Source organism: Oryctolagus cuniculus, chromosome 6 (genome assembly GCF_964237555.1).
Source record: "Oryctolagus cuniculus chromosome 6, mOryCun1.1, whole genome shotgun sequence".
Lineage (NCBI taxonomy): Eukaryota > Metazoa > Chordata > Mammalia > Lagomorpha > Leporidae > Oryctolagus > Oryctolagus cuniculus.
In genome coordinates, this window is record NC_091437.1 from 43921999 (window position 1) to 43945922 (window position 23924).

Sequence of the window (23924 nt, forward strand, 5' to 3'; positions counted from 1 at the left end):
AGGCACTGAGTTCCATCCCATCTCCCACTCACTGGCCAGGCTCTGCTCCTCCCTTCCTGGACCATTCTCCAATACCCAGGGTCCTGGGCAGGAGGGATGGCAGCAAGGGCAGGCAACGAGCCACCTCTAAGGGAGGTGGGGAAGAAGAAAGAAGGGATGAGGAAACCTCATTCTTCCTAGACATCTGTACTGCCTGACACTTTTACTTAAAGAGACTTGAATCATTTTTATAATAATAAAACTAATTGAAGGGCACCCTCAGAAAACAAGAGGAGCACTGTTGGCAAGTGTTCATTCTTTAGCATGCCACTCATCCTGCACCACACAGTAGGGTTTTTGCATGTTTTTTTTTTTTTTAGCTTTTTCTTTCTGCTTTTCAAAGTATTTGTGAATACAGAGGTGCCCCTAATGTTATTTCTGCCAATAGTACCAGACTACAAATTCCTTAGCTATTTTATTAGAGTTACAATGCATTTTTGCTACTTAGCAATATTCTAGCCTCCTTAGTCTGTCTCTACAAATCTCCACTGTGGATTTTTAAAATCTAAGCCACACACTTCAAACACTAAAGTTTTAGTTTTTTTTTACCTGTCCCAATCCTCCATCATGCCCAAGAATCTCAGATACTGTGAAGGAAGAAGAGATGAAATTGTTACATTTCTGATAGAAAAACAATTCCACATCCTGAAATAGGTATTTCAAAACCCATCTGGATTTTTGGCTGATGTGTTTAAGTTTTTCATACTATCTTTCCTTTTTAATATACATATAATTATTATGTGCATTTGTCTGTATTTATAATTATGCACATTTGTCTTGATTTGTAGAGGGGTTTTTTTTTTTTGCTATTTATTTATTTGAAAGGCACAGTTACAGAGAGACACATAGACAGACAGACAGATGACAGAAAAAGAAGGATAGAAATCTTTCACCCATTCATTCACTTCCCAGATGGCTGCAACAGCTGGGGCTGGGTAAGAAGCCAGGAATTCCTTCTGCATCTCTCACATGGCTGTCAGAGCCCCAGGTACTTGGGCCCTCATTTACCTCTTTTCCAGGCACATTAGCAAGCAGCTGGATTGGAAGTGGAACCACTGGAACTCAAACTGGGCACCCATATGGGATGCTAGCATTGCAGGTGGTAGCTTACCTCACTGTGCTAAGATACCAAGCCCTTGCTTTGGTTTTAAATTGCTATCCAGCAGTTTCAGTAGAACACCATCACTTTCTAGAGGTGTAGAGTGAGACACTGGGTCTGAAGGCAATTGGCTTAGTAACTTTTCTGTTGGCCCCAGCAATGCATTCAGTGTTTTTATCCAGCAAGAAAATTTGTCAGTCTTTCAGTTAACACTTATTGTAGGCTAGCTGTAGTTTGGGATACGTAGAATTTACAACTTAGTGCAGAAAATCAAATTTAAATAAATAGCTATGCAGTGCATCATGGTATTTTAATCAACAATAAATTGCATAGTCAATAGAGCTGTTACAGGATTATAATGGAAGTGGAAAATTCCTATGGCTCAGTGATGTTTTGTCATACATAGCAATGTCATAACAAAACATTACTCATTGTTGGTGGTGATACTGGTGTAAACAAACCTACCACATCACCAATCATACAAAATTATAGCCCATACAATCATGTGCAGTACATAATATTTGAAAATGATGACTGTGTTACTGGTTCATATATTTACTATACTATATATTTTAAATTTTAAAATATTAGTCATATCACATGCAGAGAAAGAGACAGAAGTCCCATCCACTGATTCATTGCCTAAGTCCCCAAAGCTGCCACAGCTGGGCTAGGCTGAAGCCAGGAGTGGAGAGGTCAATTCACATGTGGTTGATTACATCTCCTGCTGCTTTGTTTGTCGTAACTCCAGGGCAATAGGAGATATCCTATATGAGGAGGCTTCAAGAAGTTTGTGAAAAACGTGCATTCCCTTTTAATTTCATTTTTTCCACAAGATTTTGAAGCACCCTTGCATAGATATCATAATGTCTAGGTGTGTAAAAGGCTATATCATCTAGGTTTGTGTAATAGACTTTATGATAATCACACAATGAAATTGCCTGATGAAATATTTCGCAGAAAATAGCTCTATGGATAACAGACACAAGACTATAATGTTCATAGTTTAAAAATCATTACAACTGCAGGATTCTGCGAAGAAATAGCATGGGATGGAATGGGAGTATATCATGGGAATGTCAGACCTGCTTTAGAACGTTCCAGAGGACTTCTGTGAAAACCTGAAATTTGAACTGAGACATGGAGTATTTTACCCACAACTGGTAACTGAGTTCAACAAGAGAACTGTACAGAGAATCTACAAAGTACTAAGCACTGCTCCAGTACTAAGAATGTTGAGATGAAACGGCATTGTCCCCATCCGTGAGAAACTTACAGTGCATTAAAGAGAGCCCCATTGTTTCAGTCTACCAGGCCCAGCAGAGCGGGACCATATTCGTAAGGTGCTGAGGAGAGTCAGCAGACAGACGTTTAACCAACGTCGTACTTCACTGAACAGTTCAGTAGAATAAATCTCCATGAGGACGCAGTCCCCTCCTGCTTGCTCCACACTGGGATTCCAACACTGTCTAGTACGTACTTGACACACAACACATTCTAGTTGAATGAATAACACCTGAGCTGAGCTAAGATTGTGTAAGAGTTAGCGAGGCAAAGAATCATGGAGATGGCATTGCAGTCTGACAGAGCAGCACGGAGCAGCATGGGGCCGGGGCAAATAACAAGCGGCTCTGAAAGTGGGAACTAAGGGGAGGGAGCAGTGGGGGAGGGAGGGCGGGGACCAGTCAGGAGGGGCTTTCTTTTCTGCAGGAAGTGGGGAGTCACAGAAACATGTAAACCTACTATAGTCGTGTTAGGAGGCTGAGAGGCCAGTCCAAGTGAGACTTACTATCTGACTGCAGGTTGGAAATTCAGAGCTAGCAGAAATGAAGGCAGAGACACAGATTTCAGAAACTTAGAAGGGAGATCAACAGGGTAGTGAACATGGGATGCAAGGGTGAGAAGCTGGTGAGAGTCTTCGAGCGCCTGCCAATTCCTGGGCTCTGGCCTGAGATTGGGAACAGGGGAAGGAGAGGTGAGAATCTCGAGGGAAAAGCTGATGATCTCACATTTGTGGGACATATGCAAACACTGTTCACCTAACAAGCAACTGATGAATAGACTGGAAGCTGAATCAGACTCTGGAATTTAGAGACACTGATCTGGGAGGCAGCAGTTAAAATCCTCAGGGTGTGTGAGAAACCCTAGGGCTGCATGTGTGCAGAGAGAACAGGAATCTTGGGAAATATCAGCATTAAAAGGTGGGCAGAGGAGGTGGAAGAGGGAAAAAAAAAATTGTCAAGAGATCAGAAAGTAAGAGCAGTGTTAAAAGTCAGAGAAAGGAATAGATATTCAGGAAGGAAGTAAAATCATACAGACAATAAGATCCTAAAATAGAAATAGAATAGAAAAACCGCACACAGAGGGCCTGAATATAATAAGTATCTAAGCTAATAGTTACTGAAATTGTACTCGGGAAGTTTTAGCCCTAAGCTTCCTTGCACTTAAGGCAAAAGGAGATCTGTGATGGTTTTTTTTTTTTTTAAGGCTCATAATTTGGTGCCATGGAACGTATTTGTTCATCCGGGAAAGCGATTATTGAATGGCTGGGAGCATGAAAACCCAAAGAGGAAATTCAGTATGTTTTCATATCCTACAACAAAGTTATCGTTGTTTTTCTTTCTGCTATTATCCCCTAGAGCTGGAAATTGCAGGTAAGAATTCAAAACCCTCACCCTGCTCTGTCAAAATCCTGTTGTATTGCAGTCGTTGGTGATGGATAAGCCTGAAATTGAAACCATCAAAGGGAAAAGCCAGCTTGGGTCAGTTTTGTCAGAGCTAATCTGTATTTTAAATTGGAATTGTCTAATGGGAGAGACATTTTGCAAACACAAACACTACTGTGTGACATCAAACAGCAGGTTTTTTTTTTCCCTTCTTCTTCAGAAAATGCCAAAAGCCCAAGTGGGAAGCACTCTTAAGGACTACAGGGTTGTGTACAGAATAGCAAGTCAATGGTTTTTTTTCTTCCTTGCAAAAAGTAGCCGTGCCAGCAGTGACGGGAGGGGTGTCGGATGAGACCACTGGTTTCCGTGTTGCTTGCATTCCCCTGGTTCTCCAGAATCAGAGGCCCCTGAGTTCTAAAACAGGTGCATTGAGACAAACCCAGACCTCGCTAATGAAGCAATCCCTGTAAGACGGGAACTGTAGTGAGTTGAACTGTAACCCCTCTACCCCTTCCTCCTCCCCAAAAAATATTCACATCCCCTGGAATCTCAGACTGTGACCTTATTTAGAAATATGCTCTTTACGGATGTCATTAGCCAAGGAGATTCTTCTCTAGAGCCTTCAGAGAGAACAGGACCCTGCCAACACCTTGGTTTCAGATATTTCTAGGCTCCAGAACTGCAAGATAATATATTTCTGATGTTTTCAGTTACCTGTCTGTGGTAAAATCCTTTCTTTGGTATTTTCAGTGGATTGGTCCTGGGACATCCCTCCTATACACATATACACACCATACATACCACATACACAGACACAAAAACCTGAGGATGCCCAAGTCCCTTGAATACAGTGGCAAGGTATTTGCATGCAACCTACGTACTTCCTCCCATTTGCTTTCCAACATCTCTAGATTATACTGGAAATGCTATGTAAGTAGTTACTGTGTCGTTTACAAAATAAGGACAAGAAAAAGGCTGTGTGTGCTCAGGACAGATGTGGCTTTTTAAAAAATTTGCTATGCATAGTTGGTGGAATCCACTGAGCATTCCAACTTCCCCAAGCAATCCTATAAAGCAGACATTATCCCTATTGCCAATGAAAAAATGAGGCCCAGAAGGGTGAACAAGGTGATGGAGGCTAGACAGTTTTTAGTGGTGGAGATGGAGTTTGACATTGTGTGAAAGCAACACTTAGCTTCTAATGACCTCGGTATTCTGGAGATCAAGCACCGGGAGCTATGTAAACGGCATATTTTACTGACTGCAAAAGGAATATTCAGGACAGTGATTCATACTGAATGTGGAAACAGATGATTCACAAGAACGATCTCTAGAGAAGACTCAAGGCTCATCACGAATGTACCAGGCCATCTACTGGGTGTGGGGAATTGAGAACATCTATTTACATTCATTTAAATCTCATAGTTTCCACAATTTATGAAGGCATGTATTTCAAAATGTGCATAACATATGAGTATAGATATCTACATACATGAAAATCAGAAATAAATGTTTTACTGATAAGATAACATCATTTTATCAGAATCTTTATCACTGTAATCTAAGAATGAAGAATGAGTTATTTGTCTATCAAACGTCTGCAGGCCAGAGATGGCAGAATAAGGACACTCAAAGTTGTCCACATCCTAATCTTCAGAAAATGTGAACATGTGACCTCATGTGGCCAAGAAACTTTTATAATGGGAATAAGCTACAGATCTGGAGATAGGAAGATTATCCTGAATTATCCAGTGCCCAATGTAATCACAAGAAGGAAATAAGGTCAAAGTGATGAAGCAAGAGGAAGTCAGAGAGGGAGACTAAAGATGCTGTGCTATGGCTTTGAAGATGGAGAGAGGGGCCACGTGCAAGACTACAAAGACCTCTAGAGGGTGGAAAGGGAAAGAAAACCACTTCTGTCCTGCAGCAGGCAGTAGGAATGCAGACCTCCTAAGAGCTCAGTGGTAGAACGCCTACCTTCCAAAAGTGACAGATAGCACATTTCTGTTACATTAAACCAGTAAGTGTGTGGTGATTCCTTACATCAGCAACAAGAAACTAATACAGAGAAAGTGGCTACTAAGATCCTCCAGAAGAGGCATGGTCCTGTGCCTGGACATGGGCATGGGGTAAAAGAAAAACTGACTTTTCATTAAGAATTTTTGTATGCTTTGTCCCTTTGCCATGGATGTATATTATCTATCTTAAAATAAATTAATTAAAGGATGATAACAGCAGGAGACCCTTAACATTAACCTTACTTTCTCCAGGTTCAGGTAGAAACCAAAACTTCTGATTAGTATTAGATCTTTCTATAGGATGACAATGTATCTACATAAAATAAAAACACTGAAATGTATTTCCCCTGGTAGCTAGCATTCTTACTATGAACTAATAAAGTTGGCTTTCTGGCTTGTATTTGGTCTCTTGAGTTTTTGGTAGGCATGAGTAAGCTGGTAAAATGGATTTCCTGTAACTCAACCCCAGATCTTGGAGTACTACCAGGGGCTGCTCCCAGCCCTGTCCTGGCATCTTGACTCCCTCCACCATCACAAGTATTGATCCCAGCCTTTTTTGCTGTGTCACCTTGGGCAAGACCCTTCCCTTCTCTGAGCCATAATTTCTGCATTTGAAAACTGGTATTTCATCAACTGATTTCCTACTACCATTTTAGGTTTTATAATTCAGGATTCATTTTTACTAAGAATTTGTAAAACTCTGAGAAATTCCAGAAAAAATGTATCATTACATAATAATCTTCCTTAAGTTTTCAATTTCTTTTCCTTTGAAATTATTATTTATCTGAAAGGCAGAAAGTCTCAGAGAGAGAGAGAGAGAGAGAGAGAGAGAGGCAGGAATAGAGGGAGAGAGAGGGAAAGAAAAAGAAAAACACAGAGAGAAACAGAGAAAGCCCTGCTACCTTACTGGTTCACTCCCCAAATGTCTGAAAAAGCTGGGGCTGGGCCAAGTTAAAGCCAGAAGCCAGGAACTCACTCATCTGGGCTTCCCTCATGGTGGCAATGACCCAGGTGCCCATGTGAATACTTAAAAATATATACAGAAACACATGAACACTTCAAAGAAAATTAGAAAGAAATATGAAGTACATCTGAAGTTGAGTAGAAGTATTATGAGCAACTAATTCTTTTAGAATTTTTGTGTAATTACTGAATTTTCTCAAATGTGAAATCTGTATTGCAAAAATATTCTTTGTCTCACGTATTAATCATTGGAAACTCTGCAATATGTCTGAGTCAAGAGCCATTTCTTAGGGTGTGTGTCATTTCTCTGAAGCAATACCACAATGACTTTCTAAATGAACCTTTGAAAACAAATGTTAGAAACCCAGTAACCACAGCCAAAAAAAGGGTTAGAGGGGTTCTGTTGGAAAAGGGCACCCCTCAGATCTAAAAGCGCTGACATGGAAAGAATCGATAGATAGATAGATACATACATACATACATACACACACACATACATACATACCTATGTTGGTTTTGTAGGTTAATTTAAAAAAAGGACATATACCCACAAAACTGCTGAAATCTAAGCAGAGTTTGTAGTATAGTTCATTGTATTGTGCATTTCCTAATTTTGACAACATACCTTAGTTATGTAAGACTTTATCACTGAGGGACACTAGAGGAATATATGAGAGCCGTCTCTGCATTATTTTGGCAACTTTTGAGTCTGAGGATATTTTAAAAACAGAGTTTTTTGAGCACTGACTTAAATAGCAGGGACTTCATATTATTCAATTTAATGTTATACTGTAATGATTTCTCAAACAGAACTGTTGAATGAATCTTAAAGTGGTTTGAAAAATCATAGTGACAATGATTTTGTGAAAAAAAGTAGAAAATGTTTGCAAAAATAATGATATGTGTTGCTATCATATAAAAAATATATTTGAGGGGACATACCCAAACTATTACAATAATTAGTACTTATCCTTGGTAGGAGAGGGGAGACATAGACTTTCACTCTGTAACATTTTTACTTTCCTTTTATAAAAGCAATATTCATATATAACCTAAAAAATAAAGTTTAAACATTAAAATGAAAGCTTTAAAAAATAAGAAACATGAGTTTTACCTTCTGAGGACTTAAAATCTTGGAGGATAGGAAACAGTCTTCCGTGCATGTTCCAGAAGAGCCTGTGGAAACAGTTTCACATCTGCCCCTGCTAGGGAACCTGCGCGGTGTCAGGATGGTCTTGATCAAGGGCTTGCAGACTACAGCCCGAGGGCCAAATCCAGGCCACCATCTGTTTTTTTACAGACTGAAAGCTAAGAATGTTTTCTACACTTCTAAAGGTTGGAACTAACCTAGATGAATTATTATAATACATGAAAACAACATGAAATTCAAACTTCTGCATCCCGAAATAAAGTCTGATAGAAGTACAGTGGGACCCACTTGTTTACAGATCGTCTGGGGCTGCTTTTGTGCCCCAAGGGTGGAGTTAAGGAGTTGTGGCCTGCAAGGCTAACACTCTGGACAGAAAAGGTGTGCTAAGCCCCGGTGTGGTTACTCTACTGGTACTCATCTACCCCACGAAGTCAGAAAATAAAAAGTACTCAATCTGAGTACAATGCTATTTTGCTTATTTTAATTTATTTATTTGAGAGACAGGGAAACAGCGAGAGCAAGCTCTGATCTGCTGCTTCACTCTCCAATTACCCCAAAGAGCCAGGATTGGGCCAGGCAAAGTCAGGAAGTGGGAACTCAGTCCAGGTCTCCCATGTGCATGGCAGGAATCTAATTACTGGAGCCCTCACCACTGCTTCCCAGGGTCAGCCTTAGTTGGAAGGGAGCCTGGTATGCGTAACCACTAGGAAAAACATGTGCCACTCACAGTTTTAATCTAAAGAGCCATCAGACCTAAGGGTGATGACAGACTTCCCATCATAACCTAAGGTTATAGATTAGAACCTGATCTCACTCACTCAACTACATGCTCTGCACAGTTCTGAAATGGCGTTCGGGTCTTGCATAAAAGATCTTTTTGGACTAGCATTGCGACATAGCAGGTAAAGCTTCCACCTGTGACCCCAGCATCCTATATGAGCGCCGATCCGTGACCCAGTTGCTCTTCTTACAATCCAGCTCCCTGCAATGTGCCTGGGAAAGCAGTAGACGATGGCCAAAGTGATTGGGACCCTGCACCCATGTGGGAGATCCAGAAGCTCCTGGCTCCTGGCTTTGGCCTGGCCCAGTCCCATATTGCAGCCATTTGGGAAGTAAACCAGCAGATGGAAGATAGATAGATGTCTCTTTCTCACTCTCTCTCTCTCTCTTTCCCCCTCTATGTGTGTATATGTATGTGTGTGTCTTCCTGTCCCTGTGTAACTCTTACTTTCTAATAAATCTTTACAAAAATATTTTAGAATCCACTTTAAATATTATCCTTGATCCCATCATATTAGTAGAAATTTGATTGAAAATCGCTAGAGATTCCATCTCTGAATCAGTTTCTTGAGCCCTCACTATGTGCCTGACACAGTGCTGAGCGCCGTGTGCTGTACTACCTTCAATGTTACAAACCTATTTTACAGAAATGCAAACTGGCTGAAAGAGGTTAAATCTCTTGCCCAAAGTAATACAGACAGTAAAAGGGAATCTGAACCCAATTCTGAAAGACAAAATATCCTGATCATAACCACTCTAAGAGAAAAGAAAAAGAGCCTATTACAATCCTATCTGGGAGCAAAAACTAACTGGAGGGCTTTTGGCCAGAGATCCACCTGAAATACAAGCACTTCGTCTTCTCAATGGGTGTATTTTAAAAGGCTTATTACGTATGTTGACTCATCCTTGAATTCATTGACACTGGAACTCACCTGTCTCTGCTTTTGAAACAAAATTAGTTTTAAAGTAAGTCAATTCAATAACACAATCTTAAGGCAATCCTGGAATCCCGATAGTGACAACTGCAAATCTTCAGAATTTTCCTTTCCTTCCTTGGTAGCCTCTGGCCAATGCTGCCCTCTAGGGATTACTGGTAGTATGGTCTTTAAAAATCCAAAAGACAGCAGAAAGCTCCGAAACTCATACTCTGGGTATTCTAGAGTTGGGAGGAATGTGAAATCACCTCCTCCAACTCCTTTTTCCACTTGTTTGGTTTGTTTTTTAGTCAACAGAGAAACGGAAATCTAGAGAGGGAAGTTCATTTGCTCAGGTTTCACAGAAATGATTAACAAAGGAAGTGACTAGAACATACATTTGCTGACATCTGTCCCAAGTTCATGTTTTTGACTTCATTTAGTAGCACTAACACAGGGAATTTCAGAACTCTTTTTTAAAATACTACTAATTTATTTATTTATTTAATCATTTATTTATTTATAAAGGCAGAGCATCAAAGAGGGAAAGAGAGAGAGAAAGGGGGTGGAAAAGAGAAGTGTCTTCTCAGCCGGCACCGTGGCTCACTAGGCTAATTCTCCACCTTGCGGCGCCAGCACACGGGGTTCTAGTCCTGGTCAGGGCGCCGGATTCTGTCCTGGTTGCCCCTCTTCCAGGCCAGCTCTCTGCTGTGGCCTGGGAGTGCAGTGGAGGATGGCCCAAGTCCTTGGGCCCTGCACCCCATGGGAGACCAGGAGAAGCACCTGGCTCCTGCCTTCGGATCAGCGCGGTGCGCCAGCCGCAACGGCCATTGGAGGGTGAACCAACGGCAAAGGAAGACCTTTCTCTCTGTCTCTCTCTCACTGTTCACTCTGCCTGTCAAAAAAAAAAAAAAAGTGTCTTCTCTTCTTTGCTTCACTCCCCAAATCCCAGCAATAGCCAGCCATGGGCCAGGCTGAAACCAGGAACTAGGAACTCCATCCGATTCTCCCACATGGGTGGCAGGGACCCAAGTACTTGGGTCAACATGTGCTGCCTTCCTAGACACATTAGAAGAAGCTGTATTGGCAGTGGAGTGGCCAGGATTTCAATCGGCCCTTTGATAGGCGATGCTAGTTTGTGAGCATCTGTACCAACTGTCCCTTCACAACTCTTTTTTTTTTCTTTTTAAATGGAAGCATACATTCTTGAATTCATGCCCTTCCTTTAAATTCTAGATATTGCAACATGTTTTTAATATGTGGAATGAGCAAAAAAAGAGCACTCTATACTTACCAGAATTAGGGAACTTTTGCCCTGTGATGTCATTTGGCCTGACCCTGCCAAGGAACCGCAAGCACAACTCAACATGCAAAAAATCAAAGCAGGCCATTTTTAAGCAGTTAATTTTGTATGGCCTGCGAATGACCTTATAAATAACCAAGTGGCCTTTGGCAGAAAATAATTCCACACCCCCAAATGAATCTACCAACAACATGTTACATACGTGAGTCAGGTGCTCCTTACCCCCAAAGGCAAAATTGGGTGCGATCCACTTTTTAGTTTTGAAAGGGAACAGAGCACAAATTGCATTAGCACTCAGTGAAAGAGGAAGGAATGGTCAGATGCCATCACACTTAGGAAGATGAGGTAGACAGAAGAAAACCACAGGTTCTAGAACACATTATTCAAGTGGCCTCCTGGGCAGAATATTTCCTTGACCTTCCACTGCTTCTAAGGCACCCGAGCAACATAATCTCATCACACAGTACCCACCCGAGGCCCTTGCTATCATGAGCCAGCACCCGAGTATCTCAGCGAAGCAGAGATGGGACTCATTCCTAATCCCTCCCCTCTGGGCTCCTCTCTAAGGGTAATATCCAGAACTCCGCTCTGCACACACCAGCTGATCAAGAATTTCTGATTACCAGAAGTGGGAAGGTTCACAATTTACCAAGAACCCTCAGATTATTGCTAACAATACTAGTAATAAACAGGTACCATACATGGAGCGCTTGAATATGCCCATGCAGGGCAAAGCATTTTCTGTATCAAATCTTGGTTGATCCTCAAAGAAAATGCTTTGCAGTAGACACCATTATTGTTTTCAATTCACAGTAGGAAACTTATGTTCTGGAGAGGTCAGACAACCAGTTAAGGTCACAGAGCTAGGAAGGAACAGAGCAAATTCCAGATCCAGTCCACGTACAGAAACCAAGCTCTCATCCTCTGGCTCCATGGACATTGAGAAAGGTGGCAGCAGCTCACACTAACCCGCTCTGCAAATATCAGTGCTGGAAGACTAAATCCATTGGAAGAGGTCTTTAAGAATGCTCTTTCATCACCCTAGGTAGATACAGTTTCTAGACAAACAATCCCAGTAATCATAATCATTGATGATGGTTATTATGAGGGTAATCTGAGCACCTAGAGGTACATGAAGCACTTTTGCATATATTACCTCATTTGAACTTCAAAATGATTCCAGATGCTAAGTAACCCTAGGCAGAATTTTTGGAAGAGGAGGAAATGGAAGTTTTAAGAGGCTCCATATCTTACCCAAAGTTGCATGGCTAATAATGACTGGTAGGAAAAAGCAGAGCAATGACATCTGATTCCAAATTCCACTCCTCTTCCCCTCTGACATGTTTCTGAGCATCACAGGGTTCAACAATCCCCAGGTGCAAGAGGTGGGCTCATGCCAAAGGATATCTGTAGCTTCATTCATTGACATAGTCCCAGCAGGGAGAATTGAAAACTCTAAGGTTCCCCTATTTCTCCTACCCACTGTGAAATCAGATCCCTCAGGGCCAGCATTGTGGCATAATGGATAAAGCTGCTACCTGCGGTGCCGGCATCTCATATGGACACCAGTTCGAGTCCAAGCTGCTCCACTTCTGATCCAGTTCTCTGCTAATCCACCTAGGAAAGCTGTAGAAGACCCAAATGCTTGGGCCCTGCACCCATGAGGGAGACTTGGAAAAAGCTCCTGACCCCTAGCTTGAGGCCCACCCAGCTTCTGTCCCTCTGGCCATTTGGGGAGTGACCCAACGAATGGAAGATCAATCTCTCTGTCCCTCTCTGTCTTTCTCCCTCTCTCTCTGTAACTCTGCCTTTCAAGTAAATAAATAAACCTTTAAAAAAGATAGAAATCAGACCTCCCCACAGAGGGCAGTCCCCTGGAGCTCAGTTTGTTCACCACTGAGGACCTGTTTAAGGCCCGGCTCTGTGTTTTCTTCCACTGGCACACGTCTCTTTCACCCCTTGTTTTTCTTATCATGGACATGGCTATTTTAAAGCTTGGCAACTGACTTTGATCCTATTTGATTGATCTTTCTGAAGGTGAGTTGTAAGATGCTAGAATTACACAGATTCAATTCCAATTTTACAAATAAAGAAAAAAGCATTTGTACTGCGGACAGAATAAAATGTCATTGTGAGAAAAATCCCGAAAATCCACTTTTTGTCCTTCTGTTTCATCCTGCAGACTGTCCGCCACCAACTGCTCTGAGCCTGTGAAGAGCACTGGGCATGAGAGATAAAACAAATCTGCTAATGCCTCACGAAAGATGTTGACTTTGAAATCAACTGCATCCAATTTCTTTCTTCTTAACGACAGCATTTGTGAGTAAAAATGAGTTCTGCTTCGTTCCCCTGCCTTCTTCCATTCCTTCTACTGAACTGAACTGAGAATGGCAATTGCTCCTACAACTTCTTTATGCCCTTGATCAACTAAGGACCCAGAAAAGCATCAAGTTCGGACAGAACTCAATGTTATCTTTAATAAAATAGTGGGGCATAGGGAAAAGAGAGCCCTAGGCAGGGCCTGGACTCACTCTACTACAGAGCAATTTTTAATGCCTTTGTGCCTCATTTTTGTTCTTTCTGAAATATGGAGAGTGGACTGCACCAGAAATTCCTAAACTGAGAAAGTCTGTGAAACACAGACACAGACTCTCTCAAAGATCCTAATTTTGCAATTTGGGGTGTAGCAGAACAGTCAGAGTTTTACTAAGCGCTCAGTGATCCCATCCCAAGTCTAGTTCTCAGATTCACGCACTGGATGATGTCTTAAGTTCAAGATCTTGGTCCCCCATTCTCCTATCTCCCTGACTGCTCTCAAATGTTCATGTTTTCTCTTGTGATCCCTTCCCTCTTACCTCCACTTATAAACTACACCCTCTCCCATTTTTGCTTTTTACTTGTCCCTCTCTCTTATGCCAAGATGCTTCATTCTCCTTTCATTATGCCATTCTTCCCTGGATCCCCTCTACTAAATATTCAGCCTTAAACTCCTTCAAAGAATATCTAAGATCCATTCCCTAACAATGGCTCATCCTTAGATGCACTCACACTGTTCATTTCATGATACCGTTCACAGCCACCCTCCTAAAGGCCTCCTCCTCCTCCTTGGCCAGTGTTTGCAATTTCCAAACAAGTAAGTATATCCTCCCCAACCCTTGTGAGCCCAGCTTCCTCCAACCTGTGCCCCCTTTGGCCACATTCTGCTTGTGGCATCTCCCTCTCTACCTCCTTAGCTGCTTCTCTTCTCCACCACACCGCCCTCCAGAGCAGCTGCTCCGTTGATGGGCACAGGAAGGGGAGGTCCTCTCTTTTATCTCTGTCTCTCTTGTCATCTCACAATGTCTTTAGGTGATATCACAGGAGCTTCAATATCCCCACCCTTTGCTGATGAGGGGGTATCATAACACATTTAAGAGCTCAGGTTTACCAGTCAAAAGAGATATGGGGTCCAAATTCTGGTAATTTTTAGCCTTTCCAGACCCCACTTCCTCCTCCTTTATGATGGATATCATAATAGAATCTTCCTTCCAGATGTGGTCATTGCCTCACAATGAGACAATGCATTGAAAGCATATAATAAGCACTCAAAAAGAATCATTTACTGTATTTCTAAAATTATATATGTAGCCCTAAAAAATAACATTTTTGCCTTTATAACATAATACACATGAAAGGATTGAGATGCTAGGAAGTTCTTTGGTACTTAGAATGTGAGTCATCTTGGTAAGTATTTCCTAAGAGATGAGTGCCAATGATCAAAGATACCAAGGCATCCATGAACCCACTCAGACCCACACTTCCAACTACCAGTAAAACAGTTCCCAGAGGATCTCAAACTCACAATCTTCCAAACATGATTCACTCTTTGTCTTGGCTTTCTCCCCGGTTTCCTGAGGACACTGGCCCAGTCTGCCAAGTGGGGGACATCAGACAGCGTTCATTCTTACATTGGTTGCCCAGTCTTCTGAATTCCAACTCCTAAAGGGCTTTGGCTCTGCCCCTTTCACCGTTGCTGCTACCGCCCTCCTACTTGAGATGCTCGTGTCTCACCTCAAGTTTTCCAGAACCTCTTGGGTCCCCTGCCTGTCTCCAGGTCAGGCCCCCACTCAGACAGCTTCCACACTCTTGCCAGACAATCTTCTCCTAAACACAACTAAAATTACCATTCCCTATGCAGAAAACAGAAATGATTCCTCATACTGAATGAAATTTCAGTTCTTCATCAGTCAAATCCCTCAATACCCTAGGCCAATCCTAGCTCCCTGTGTCCATGAGATTAAACTAGACTATTAGACAAACTCCAAAGATCTGATGCTGTTCTCAAGTTGTCTTGTCTTTGCTCATACTGATATCCCTTCCTGTCCACCCTTCCCTCCTCAGTGAAATTTTCTTATCCTCGAAGAATCATGCAAAGGTCACTGAGTGAAATTGTTCACGACTGTGAACCTCCTTGCCAAGGTGGCATCTGTCTCTCCCTTATTTGAGCCCCTAGTGTATCTTTTTATACCTCAATCCCAAAGCAGAGAACACACACTCCCTATACTCCTAATGGTATAACATGACCCCCTTTAAAAAGAGGTAATGATTGCTTCTGATGTGTCCCCTGCCACATCCAGAGTAATAATGAAACATGCTACCTGTTTTCATGTATCTAAATCAAACACCAAAAGTACAAGATACGGCTTCAAAATTCCATCTCCACATTTCTCTCTGAGATATCTTTGACTCCATGGAAAGGCCAGTTTGCTTTGGACCATGAAAGTTGGGCTGGTTTTGTGTAATAGAAAGATAAACAATAGGGGAAAATAATTCCTAAAAGCATTCCTACCATTCTACTATCATTCTGTTGCCAAGACCAAGAGCATACCACCCTAAAAATCACAAACAAAGAAAAATGTTATATTGCAAGTTCAATGTTCGTTGTTTCTAGTTTTACTAGATTGCCATAAAAGTGCTTGTGTGGCTTTGGGAGCACTGAATTTGAATTTGACTCCATGCTGGTGATAGGTACCATGATTCTCTTCGGGGATGGAGGAAAAGGTACCCTAATACTTAAGAAGCCCTCAAGAAACTGCTGAGAGATATTGACTGCCAGGCTTGGAACAAAGGCCAAGTATGCACAGAATCGGGAAAAACGGCTTCTGGCCTCAGCTTTCTTCCTGAGCCTCTCTCAACTCTCTGGCCTTCCCCAAGCCTAAGTTTCTACATTTTTTGTATCTCAATATTTCACACAGCATATTTTCCTGTCCCCTGTCTCACCTAGGAGTTCATAGACATAAATTTAAGATCTCTAAAACCTAGTATGAGATCCAGTTCTCTCTCTGTCTAGCTCTGTAAGCTTGGACAAGTCACTCCACATCTCTGAGACCTATTTCTAGGCAGCTAGAGAGTATAGGTGAGGATTTGTTACCCAAGGTATGGCTTTTTATGATGAGATCTACAAATCAAACAGTTTAAAATCATTGTAGGACTTTGAACTCAAATAATATGTACATGGAGTTGCCTTATCAAATGCCTACCACAAATCTGGAAGCCCTTGGATGGTAAACTACACCACAACTATTACTCAGGCATAAGTTTATTTTCAAGCATGAATTATAGAGTGCAACCTGAGTAGACAGAGGCACATGAAAAGAACAAAGCAATGGAGAAGGAATGGGGGATTAAAAGTGTCAACCCACAGAAATAAAACCAGTAATTGAGGGGTCTACAGGGCTGTCTAAGAGAGCCAGGAGAAAGCTTTCAGAAGCTCAGATTTATTTTAATGTTCATAGAGAACTACTACTATGAGATTTTAAAAGGTTTTGTAATGTCCCCAGCTTTATAATTTTGTCACTTGTTGGCTGTATCCCTAGTTTGATTAGCAGTTTCAGAGAAAAACAGAAGACTAGAAAGTGACTATGCTTCTCAGCAAATTCAAAAGAATCTAAATCATATCATGCACCTTTTCAGACCACCATGGAATGAAGCTGGAAATAGCAACTGAGGAATCCTAACAGCATATGCAAACACATGGAGGCTGAACAACATGCTCCTGAATGAACACTCGGTCATAGATGAAATCAAAAAAGAAATCAAAAACTTGCTGGTAGTAAATGAAGATAACAACACAACATATCAAAACTATAGGAAATAGCAAAAGCAGTGTTGAGAGGAAAGTTCATTGCAATAGGTGCCTACATCAAGAAATTGGAAAGGCACCAAATAAATGAGCTATCAATGCATCTCAAGGACTTAGAAAAACTGCAGCAAAGCAGACCCAAAACTAGTAGGAGAAGATAAATAATTAAAATAGAGAAAAAATCAACAGAATTGAATCAAAAAAAATTACAAAAAATCAGCCAAATGAAGAGCTGGTTTTTTGAAAAAATAAACAAAATTGACACCCATTGGCCCAACTAACTAAAAAAAAAAGAAGAGAAAAGACCCAAATCAATAAAATCAGAGATGAAAAGGGGAATGTAACAACAGACACCACAGAAATAAAAAGAGTCATCAGAAATTACTACAAAGATTTGTATGCCACCAAATAGGGAAATCTATCAGAAATGGATAGATTCCTAGACACATGCAATCTACCTAAAATTGAAATCTTTACTTAATATATGCTAAACTGATCTTCTGTATATAAAGAGAATTAAAAAATGAATCTTGATGTGAATGGAAGGGGGGAGGGAGAGGGAAAGGGGAGGGTTGCGGGTGGGAGGGAAGTTATGGTGGGGGGAGCCACTGTAATCCATAAGCTGTACTTTGGAAATTTATATTCATTAAATTAAAGTTAAAAAAAATAAAATAAAATGAACAATGAAGACACAGAAAACCTAAACAGATCCATAACTGAGACAGAAATTGAATCAGAAATAAAGGCCCTCCCAACAAAGAAAATCCCAGGACCAGATGATTTCACTGCTGAATTCTACCAGACATTTAAAGAAGAACTAACTCCAATTCTTCTCAAACTATTCAGAACAATCCAAAAAGAGGGAATTCTCCCAAATTCTTTCTATAAAGCCAACATCACCTTAATTCCTAAACCTGAAAAAGATGCAGCAGAGAAAGAAAATTACAGACCAATTTCCCTGATGAACATAGACGCAAAAAATCCTGAATAAAATTCTGGCCAATAGCTAGCTCTCTGCTGTGGCCAGGGAGTGCAGTGGAGGATGGCCCAAGTGCTTGGGCCCTGCACCCCATGGGAGACCAGGATAAGCCCCTGGCTCCTGCTTTCGGATCAGTGCAGTGCACCGGCCTCAGTGCGCCAGCCGCGGCGGCCATTGGAGGGTGAACCAACAGCAAAGGAAGACCTTTCTCTCTGTCTCCCTCTCTCACTGTCCACTCTGCCTGTCAAAAAAAGAAAAATTCTGGCCAATAGAATGCAACAATGCATCAGAAAGATAATCCACCCATACCACGTGGGATTTAGCCCTGGTATACAGGGATCGTTCAACATTCACAAATCAATCAATGTGATATACCACATTAACAAACTGCAGAAGAAAAACCATATGATTATCTCAATAGATGCCGAGAAAGCATTCGACAAAATACAACACCATTTCATGATGAAAAATCTAAGAAAATTGATTATTAAAGGAACATTCCTCAATACAATCAAAGCAATTTATGAAAAACACACAGCCAGCATCCTATTGAATGGGGAAATGTTGGAAGCATTTCCACTGAGATCTGGTACCAAACAGGGATGCCCACTCTCACCACTGCTATTCAATATAGTTCTCTAAATTTTGGCCAGAGCCATTAGGCAAGAAAAAGAAATTAAAGAGATACAAATTGGAAAGGAAGAACTCAAACTATCCCTCTTTGAAGATAATATGATTCTTTATTTAGGGGACCCAAAGAACTCTACTAAGAGACTCTTGGAACTCATAGAAGAGTTTGGCAAAGTAGCAGGATATAAAATCAATGCACAGAAATCAACAGCCTTTGTATACACAGGCAATGTCATGGCTGAGGAAGAACTTCTAAGTTCATCCCATTCACAATAGCTACAAAAAGAATCCAATCCATGGAATATACATAACCAAGGATGCCAAAGATCTCTACGACGAGAATTACAAAATCTTAAAGAAAGAAATAGAAGAGGATACCAAAAAATGGAAAAATCTTCCATGCTCATGGATTGGAGAATCAATATCATCAAATGTCCATTCTCCCAAAAGCAATTTACAGATTCAATGTGATACCAATCAAAATACCAAAGACAGTCTTCTCAGATCTATAAAAAATAATGCTGAAATTCAGTCATATGGAGGAACAAGAGACATCAAATGGCTAAAGCAATCTTGTACAACAAAAACAAAGCTGGAGGCATCACAATACCAGATTTCAGGACATACTACAGGGCAGTTATAATGAAAAAAGCATGGTACTGGTACAGAAACAGATGGATAGACCAATGGAACAGAATAGAAACACCAGAAATCAATCGAAACATCTACAGCCAACTTATATTTGATCAAGGATCTAAAACCAATTCCTGGAGCAAGGACAGTCTATTCAATAAATGGTGCTGGGAAAACTGGATTTCCACGTGCAGAAGCATGAAGCAAGACCCCTACCTTTCACCTTACACAAAAATCCACTCAACATGGATTAAAGATCTAAATCTATGACCCAACACCATCAAATTATTAGAAAACATCGCAGAAACCCTGCAAGATATAACAACAGGCAAAGACTTCTTGGAAAAGACCCTGGAGGCACAGGCAGTCCAAGCCAAAATCAACTATTGGGATTGCATCAAATTGAGAAGTTTCTGTACTGCAAAAGAAACAGTCAGGAAAGTGAAGAGGCAACCAACAGAATGGGAAAAAATATTTGCAAACTATGCTACAGATAAAGGATTAATAACCAGAATCTACAAGAGATCAAGAAACTCCAAAACAACAAATCAAAAAACCTGCTAAAGAGATGGGCCAAGGACCTCAATAGACATTTTTCAAAAGAGGAAGCCCAAATGGCCAACAGACACATGAAAAAATATTCAAGATCACTAGCAATCAGGAAAATGCAAATCAAAACCACAATGAGGTTTCACCTCACCCCGGTTAGAATGGTTCACATTCAGAAATCTACCAACAACAGATGCTGGCAAGGATGTGGGGAAAAGGGGACACTAACCCACTGTTGGTGGGAATGCAAACTGGTTAAGCCACTATGGAAGTCAGTTTGGAGATTCCTCAGAAACCTGAATATAGCCCTACCTTACAACCCAGCCATCCCACTCCTTAGAATTTACCCAAAGGAAATTAAATTGGCAAGCAAAAAAGCGGTCTGCACCCTAATGTTTATTGCAGCTCAATTCACAATAGCTAGGACTTAGAATCAACCTAAATGCCCATCACCAGAGACTGGATAAAGAAATTATAGGATATGTACTTTATGGAACACTACACAGCAGTAGAAAATTATGAAATCCAGTCATTTGCAACAAGATGGAGGAATCTGGAAAACATCATGCTGAGTAAAATAAGCCAGTGCCAGAGGGACAAATATCATATGCTCTCCCTGATCTGCAACAACTAACTGAGCACCTAAAAGGAAACCTTTGGAAGTGAAATGCACACTATGAGAAACAGTGTCTTGATCAGCCTTTGTCCTGACTGTTGATGAACAACTTATACTTTATCACTTTCAGTATTTTTTTGTTCTACTTAATATTATTGGTTGAACTCTGTAATTAACACACAATTATTCTTAGGTGTTTAAATTTAACTGAAAAGTGATCTCTGTTAAATATAAGAGTGGGAATAAAAGAGGGAGGAGATGTACAATTTGGGACATGCTCAATCGGACTTACCCCAAATGGTAGAGTTAGAAACGTGCCAGGGGATTCCAATTCAATCCCATCAAGGTGGCATGTACTAGTGCCATCTCACTAGTCCAAGTGATCAATATCAGGTCACAATTGATCATAATGAATGGACTAAGAGTCAAAGGGATCACATAAACAAGAATAGTGTCTGCTAATAGAATTAAGATAGATAGATAGAATTAAGGATAGGATTAAGAAGGAGAGAATGATCCAACATGGAAAGCAGGATACACATCAGAATCATAGACTGGCAGAAGCCCTAAAGAGCACTCTGGCCTCAGAATTAGCCCTTAAGGCATTCGGATCTGGCTGAAGAGCCAATGAGAGTATTTTAGGCATGGAAAGCCAAGACACTCTGGCAAAAAAAAAAAAAAAAAAAACCCTAAATGAAAGATCTCTGCTGTCACTCCCCCTCTTCACGGAGGAACGACACTAGACCCTGTGCTGTTCTTTTGTCTGCTCGGCCCTTCCCAGGTTTGCTGCTGGTTCTTCCCGGGTTGGCTGCCGTCCCTCCACCTCGTGGAGGGGCAGGCCTCCCTGCCACTTTCCCCACTTCCGCGGGGGAGCGGCGCACCGCCGGCCAGCTCTCTCGGGGGCTGCTCAGATGTTCCTCAGGTAGATGTTCCTGGTGCATGTTGTCTCTCTCCTCCTTTATAGTCCTCTTCCACCAATCCCAACTCTGCTACCCACACGCCGAGTACACTGCTCTCCTCCAATCAGGAGCAGGATCAGCTCCTGCCGGTCATCACTCAAGTTGGCGAGAGGCAGCTGCATAGAAGCTGTTTACTCCTCTCCCAGCGCCATATTGTGGGAGAGCAGATGCATAGAATAAGTCTTAATTCGAGTAACTTAGTCTAGTCCGAGTTGCTCCCCACATCTGCGAGTGAGATCCTAGTGGAAAGAACGGGCCATCAAAGAAGGAGGTACCTTTCTCTGAAGGGAGGAGAGAACTTCCACTTTGTCTATGGCCTTGTCTAAATAAAATTGGAGTTGGCGAACTCAAGAGGCTTCCATAAGCCTCAGCAGCTCATGACAAGAGCGTTGGATGATTACTGACGTCATAAATAAGAGTGTCCATTGTTAAATTAATAACAGGAATCATTGTGCACTTACTCCCCATGTAGGATCTCTGTCTTACATGTGTTGTACTATGTGAATTAATGGTATAAGTAGTAATCAAACAGTACTTTATACTTTGTGTTTCTGTGTGGGTGCAAACTGTTGAAATCTTTACTTAGTATATCCTAAACTGATCTTCTGTATATGAAGATAATTGAAAATGTATCTTTTTTAACTTTTATTTAATGAATATAAATTTCCAAAGTACAGCTTATGGATTACAATGGCTTCCCCCCCCATAATGTCCCTCCCACCCGCAATCCTCCCCTTTCCCACTCCCTCTCCCCTTCCATTCACATCAATCTATGATGTGAATGTGATGGGAGAGGGAGTCAGAGATGGGATGGTTGTGGGTGGGAGGGAGGTTATGGGGGAGGGGAAGCCACTATAATCCAAAAGTTGTACTTTGAAATTTATGTTTATTAAATAAAAGTTAAAAAAAATGAAAGTGACTATACTGTCATTAGGACAAGCAAGTCAGCTGTGACCTGGGGAAGTGGCTTCTTGTTACACTGTCAGACTGGCCAAAAAAGGCAGGTGTGTGAGTGAGAAACATAGTGGGGATGTAAATGAGGAAACAGGAAGACCTCCGGATGGCTCTCGTTTAGGAGCCAGTAATTATGCGGGAGGCATTTTCTCATGTACTTCGTCTCTTCACAGCCTTTATCAATGGGTACCACTACTGTCCCTGGTTTGCATTCTGAGCAAACTGACACCAGGAAAGGATAGAATGAGGAAGTCATCTGAGATTCCAAAGGAAGGAACATCATCACCACGAATTGTCTACAGAATGCCAAGCCTTCCGGCTGCTCACCTGAACTCTGTAATGGCCCCGCCTCCCCACCCACATACTACCAAGAAGGACACGAGAAGAAAGGACTAGAAGGAAAGGACTTGGCATGTTATTGAGGCAGTAACACACAGCCTAAGACATAATCCACAGGGGCCTGAATCCCAAGCCACTTTGTTCTATTTAAGAATGGCATGCTCATATGGCATCATTTGCCCTGGCTGTAGACTCCTTATACAACAGAAACTGAGGATTTAAGGAGCACTTTGGGACTATTCCACACATTCCTGCTACCAATCAGGAAATACAGGCAATCCTTCTGAAGGAGTGAGACTCTGTATTCCTCTGGCAGTCTCCACAGAGAAAGAGAAGACCTTACACAGTGTCCTCATGACTATATTTCTTGTTGTTTGGTTTCTCTGTGATTGAATATGGTTTCTACCCTTTGGGGTTTTGCAGGATTTGCAAGAGGTTATAATGAAAGCCCTAGACTGTATGCACACAAACAGACAACTTTAGGGTGCTCCTGTCCCCATGATGGTTTATCCATAGCCAACCCCCATGGAGGAGTCCATGGCCACAGTTTACGAGTACCTGAAACTGTGGTATGACTCAGTTCTCCAGGCAGCGGGATCTTGGGAAAGTTGCTCCACTTCTCTGAGTTCCGTTTCTAGGCAGCCACCCAGTGAGGGGAGGAACTGCTGCCCTAACTAATGTTGATTTAGAACAGTTATCAACCATGGAGGTATCCTCATCCAAAAATCACATGAAGAAATGACGAGAGAATTGAGACCCATTATACAGAGAAAGCAAAATCCACGGAAACACACAGGGCTCTGAAGTGGGCTGGAAGCACTTTTAGGTGAAGAAACAACTCATCGTATTCTTAAAGACACTCCAGAGTGGGGGTTAGCAGGAAGCAGCATGGCGGGACTTAAAGTGCTATGTGCTATCAGAACAGAAATAAGGGTTAAATCCACATCGTACTACTCCCTTTGACTCAGCAAATAAATGAAGGATTCTAAAATGAAGGAGAAAAATGGTACCTAAGTCATAGGAATTTGTGAAAACTCAAGAAATAACATGCACAGTGTTAAAAAAGGGAAGACCTAAGAAGGCAGTAGTTTGCCCTATAGATTGTCTGCTGCTCCATTTCTTTACCTGTAAAGTGGGGATAATTTCTATGCCCACCTAGACGGTCATTTTTCTGTAAGATTTAATAAAAAGTTGGATGTGAAGACCTTTAAT

General features: G+C 41.5%; 1 protein-coding gene across 4 annotated transcripts in view; it reads right to left on the bottom strand.

The window, feature by feature from the left end:
• TIMD4 (T cell immunoglobulin and mucin domain containing 4) overlaps nt 1-23924 on the bottom strand; it is a 43557-nt gene that overhangs the window by 5233 nt on the left and 14400 nt on the right. For 2 of the 4 annotated variants that reach the window (XM_008255313.4, XM_051843557.2), the window contains one exon: nt 589-626. The exons of 1 other annotated variant lie outside the window; for it this stretch is intronic. In XM_008255313.4, coding sequence (XP_008253535.1) covers nt 589-626 — 38 coding nt within the window. Of the gene's footprint in view, nt 1-588; nt 627-7899; nt 7962-23924 lie in introns of all 4 variants that reach the window. One more of the 4 variants, XR_007918514.2, reaches the window with a different exon arrangement.